The 5,162-nt window shown below is 47.9% G+C and overlaps 1 protein-coding gene across 1 annotated transcript in view; it reads left to right on the top strand.

The window, feature by feature from the left end:
- Positions 1–4,802: 4,802 nt before the first annotated feature.
- Positions 4,803–5,162, top strand: part of NOV (nephroblastoma overexpressed) — a 7,722-nt gene continuing 7,362 nt past the window's right edge. Inside the window, exons 1-2 of the mRNA XM_015567410.1 lie at positions 4,803–4,997; positions 5,118–5,158. Coding sequence (XP_015422896.1) covers positions 4,914–4,997; positions 5,118–5,158 — 125 coding nt within the window. The 5' untranslated portion in view covers positions 4,803–4,913. The remainder of the gene's footprint in view (positions 4,998–5,117; positions 5,159–5,162) is intronic.

Below are 5,162 nucleotides of genomic sequence, written 5' to 3'. Positions count from 1 at the left end.
GCAATTCATGAAGTTTCTAATAGGGTGTCCCCAGACCCCCCAGAGACCTCAAGTGACCCCTGGTCCATTTCAAACAGGAGATCACCAGCCCGCATGCTATCCTTTAGACTAGCCATGGGCAAACTACGGCCTGCGGTCCAAATCCGGCCCATTTGAAATGAATAAAACTATTGAAAAAAAAGACCGTACCCTTTTATGTATGATGTTTACTTTGAATTTATATTAGTTCACACAAACACTCCATCCATGCTTTTGTTCTGGCCCTCCGGTCCAGTTTAAGAACCCATTGTGGCCCTCGAGTCAAAAAGTTTGCCCACCCCTGCTTTAGACTCTCAGTACCAGGGAAGACAGAGAAGGTGCATGTCAGAGGCAGATGGCTAATGGCTGAGAGACCCAGTTCAGCCTCTACTGATGCTGAGGAACCAACAGCCTCCAGTTTTTCCTTTCCTCGGCATATGCAGAGCAGTGGCAAAGCTTAAAGTCAGGTTTGAAGTATCTCAAAAGGTCCAAGAATAGCTGACCATTTGTCCACCCTGCAGTCAATGCTGAGGGGGTTATGGAGAATATGACAGGCTCCCTGTCCTCCAGGAAAATAAGACAGATACAGAGACAGACACCGCCTCGTTATTCAATGAGTCAAGAGATGTAGGAGAAAAGCAAGAGGGTGACGTGTCCAGAGAAGATAAAATCTATCCTGGAGGCCACAAACATGACCTGACAGACCATCTTCAGGTGGCCTCACTAATTTCCAGTTGTTCTATCAAGGAAATCTTTACCTAGGAGCATTTCTAGCTGACAAAAGAGTGTTCCAGTACTGTTTTTGCAAGTTTGTTTCCTTCTTAAAGAATAATTCCTTCCTTCCTGGGGGCTATCCTTCTTCCCCACTCCTCACCTGTCCTGCCTCCTTCAATTGGCCCAGGATGTGCTCATCCAACTCCTTTCCTGGAATTTTGCAAATTAAGCCTTAGGGAGAAGGATATACTTTCTGTGGTGATAAGGTCCTAGGGTAAGAGGGTGGGGAGAACTAAAGGACTTATCCGCAGAGAGAGATCAAAGTTAACACACAGAGAAGCACGGAAAATAGAAAGGTGAAGTCCTGATAGCTCTGAGGCCCAGACCCGAGTGCCTCTGGGGCCTAGCACCACCACTCCTATTCGTCACTATGTGAAATGCCACAGCATCTTCCCAATCAAGTCTTCTTGCTGAAAGTAGTTTGGTTTCTATAACTTACAATCAAGAGGACCGAGTAGCAGCCCACATTAGTGTGACTTCTTGAAATTTTCATCCTTACCTTGAACTTGCATTTCTCCTCTCAGCCTCCCCCTTTCTTTTTTTAAAAAATGTATTTTTATTTTTTAATATATTTTTATTGATTTCAGAAAGGAAGAGAGAAGGAGAGAGAGATAGAAACATCAAAGATGAAAGAAAATCACTGATTGGCTGGCACACCTCCTATCAGAGATCGAGGCCACAACCCAGGCATGTGCCCTCAACTGAAATTGAACCTGGGACCCTTCAATCCACAAGCTGACACTCTATCCACTGAGCCAAATCAGTTATGGCATCAATTTATTTTTTTATAATCTGAAATTCTCCTTTCTCATTCATTTTTGGCCACATCCTTGAATTATCTGGCTGGGCAATGTAATGTTGAAAGAATTTGAGATTTAGTAGCCTTGTATTACCACATTCATATGAATGCTGTCTTCCCATCTTCCCCTAAAACAAGGCCGGCTTGCCCTGAAACAATGCCTCTATCATTCTCATTGCACTTGCATCCTACAACACAATTCACTTTTTATTGTCTGTACTACCAGTGCCTACAAGGTACCTGGCATTCAGAAAGTGAATGGATGAATGAAAGAATTAACTAATTAATGGTGTCTCTAGTACAGGTACATTTGGAGCAATTTTAGTGGCTTCTCTCTATAGAGAGATGAGGTCTAGTGATGTACTCCTGGATAGTCCCTCCAGACATTTCAACAGAACTGCAGAGCCCCTGAAACACTATCAAACACTATTTGAACACCTACTTTTAAAATTTGGTCTACATTTATAAAATTCAAGTGATCTTTTATTCTGGGTGTGCACTCGGGGGAAGAAGGCGCTGCCCTTGGCATTGCTTAGCCACGCTTCCCGCTGCCGCCAGGGCCTCTCCCTCGCCGGCCACTGGGCCTTCTGGAACCGTCTCTCGTGCCCGGAGATGTCTTTAAACCCAAGGCCGTCCACCAGGTTCAGAAAGGAGAGTGGGTCCCTTTCTTTCTGAAAAGGATGCTTGTGAGTGAGGAGAGGGATAAAAACAAGAATAACCAATTTTGATCATTTGTGCTGGGGAGACAAATCTTTTTTTAAAAAATATTTTCATTGATTTCAGAGGTAGAGAGAGAGAGATAGAAACATCCATAATGAGAGAGAATTATTGATCAGCTGCTTCCTGCACACCCCACATTGGGGATTGAGCCTGCAACCAGAACATTTGCCCAGACTAGGAATCGAACCATGACCTTATGGATTATAGGTCGAAGCTAGACCACTGAGCCACGCTGGCCGGGCTCAGCCTCCCTCTTTCCAGGAAGAGTCAGACCAGCCTCAATGTTGCCAGTTTCTCCTTGTTCTGTCTAGTCATACTTTGAAAATTGGGCCCACATTCTTGCCTCCCCATCAGCTGCACCTCTAGTTACTCCATATGTAAGTTTCCCAAAACCAGCTTAAATTTCAAAGTTAAAAAGCTGCCTACCAAGGGACCTCACCAGAGAATCCAACTGATTGGGTCAAGGGTGGGGCCTCGGAATCTACAGTTTTAAAAACAACACCTGGTGGATTCTGTTGGGCAGTCAGGTGGACGCATCACTTGACCAGAGGCCCCATGACAACCCATCACTTGAGGAGCACATCAGTAACCTAGACATGGCGCAAATTAACTGTTTGGTCTTTCCACAAGCTTTGAGTACTAATCAGAAAGCAGAATGTGTGGCTGCTTGGAAGTATGTCATGGAAGTTCCAAGCTGCTCAGAGAACTCTCCTGAGGCGTTTGAAATGACTTCATCGCCAAGGTGGCAGGAGTTTCAGGGGCAGCCTGGCCCCTTACACAAGCTGCCATTGATTGAACTTCATACTGGAGACCGATGAAGTCCAGGGAATTTATTTCTTTTCAAGGTCTAGCATTACATCACCAGTCTGTGTAACTTTTCTTATAAAGTGTCTTTTCAATGTGGGTACCCTCAAAAGAGTTGGGCATAACTAACCCAGTGGCAGCAGCAAAGTTGAATCAGGGGAGCAATTTTTTTTTTTAATCCAACAAGTAATGTCACCTTTGGAGCAGTTAAAGTTCTCTCCTTGCCTGGCCAGTGGGGCTCAGTGGCTGAGCATTGACCTATGAACTAGGAGGTCATGGTAGATTCCAGTCAGGGCACATGCCTGGGTTTCGGGCTGGATTCCCAGGAGCGGGTGTGCAGGAGGCAGCCAATCAATGATTCTTTCTCTTCATTGATGTTTCTCTCTCTCTCCCTCTCCCTCTCTCTCTCTCTCTCTGAAATCAATAAAAGTATATTTTATTTATTTAAATATATTTTTATTGATTTCAGAGAGGAAGGGAGAGGGAGAGAGAGAAACATCAATGATGAGAGTGAATAATTGATTAGCTGCCTCCTGCATGCCCCCCTCTCCACTGGGGATCCAGCCGGAAACCCAGGCACTTGCACTTGACCAAACTCGAACCCGGGACCCTTCAGTCCACAGGCTGACGCTCCATCCACTGAGCCAAACCAGCTAAGACAAAGTATATATTTTTTTAAAAGTGCTGTCCTTCTCATGAGACATGACCAGTGTTCAGAGCAGCCACATTCTGAAAGTGGATGCCAGGTGGAAGAGAGATTTGTTTCCCTAAATAAAGCAAACACCTTCCACATTCCTTCCTTGATTGTTGGGGTTGACAGTGGCTGAGCTGAACCTGGCTATAAACTCTCAAAGCCTCTTGCATTTTGAGATGGGCTGTTGGGCATCAGCCGTGATCCAACAGGTGTTTCAAGGTTTTTATCGACCAGGCAGAACGCTTGTATTTATCTCAAGCTCTTATGTTTTATTTTATTATGTCTTGCTTCTATTCCTATAAAAACTGCGGAATTGAAGGTTTGGGAATCAGCGGGGCTTGGAATGAGTAGTCAAATGAACTTTGCCATTTGGCCAATAGCATCCCCTATCCAATCATTGCTGACTTACTTTATTTTCTTTTTCTGGGGTTTCCCCCTTTTTGTCTTTCTTCTCTTCCTCTTTTCTTCCCTTTCTCCCTCCCCCTCTCCCACAACACATTCAGAGAGTGCCCTAAACGGTGACAGGCTTGCTCATGCTTCCCTTATGACTAAGTCGCTGGGCCTCTGGCCAAGCCCCCACAGATGGCCCCAAACTTCAGGCACCCCTTTAGGAGAGCCCCACGTTTGCAGCCCAGCCTGGGCCGCCAGGGCAGAGATGTGGGCTGGGGAGTGGCGGTGTCTTAGTCCGGAGGGAAGGCAAAGCAGCTTCCAGGAGGAAACGGGCGTTTCCTTCCCACGCGCTCGCTCAGTGAGCCCTGCCTGGGTCCCGGCCTGGGGACTCCACCCAAGCCCCTCCCGGCGCTCTGGGACAGGCCGGTCGCCACACACAGGCACTTGCAGGCCCTGGTGCCGCGCCCTAAGGAGAGCAGCACCCAAGGCCAATTGCCATGGCAACCCCGGAGTTCATTCCATTCCCCACCCAGCCGATCCCCCTCCTCCCTGCGCTGCAGCCAACCGGCTTGTGCGCGTCCGGGGAGCGCACTATAAAACCTGCCGGTGGCGCTGGGGAAGGAAGGCGATCTCGGGACCTGGAGGGAAGTGAGCAGCGCCAATCCACAGCGTGGAAAGCCTCGTTTTGCAAACGCGGGAGGGAAAAGCCTGAGCATGCAGAGTGTGCAAAGCATGAGCCTCAGTCTGCCCACGCAGTGCCTCTGCCTGGCTTTCCTGCTCCTCCATCTCTTGGGACAGGTGAGTGGCGCGCCCTTTAGGTGTCCCGGTTACTTTGCCTTCCTGGGCGGCCCCTGCTGGGTCACTCTGCCTTACTGATCCTGCGGAGAGGTTTCTCCTTCTTTTCTCGCCGGCCCCCAGGTGGCTACGACTCAACGCTGCCCAAACCCGTGCCCGGCCCGGTGC

Source organism: Myotis davidii, unplaced genomic scaffold (genome assembly GCF_000327345.1).
Source record: "Myotis davidii unplaced genomic scaffold, ASM32734v1 scaffold1, whole genome shotgun sequence".
Lineage (NCBI taxonomy): Eukaryota > Metazoa > Chordata > Mammalia > Chiroptera > Vespertilionidae > Myotis > Myotis davidii.
This window is presented reverse-complemented; position numbering and strand designations above follow the sequence as displayed.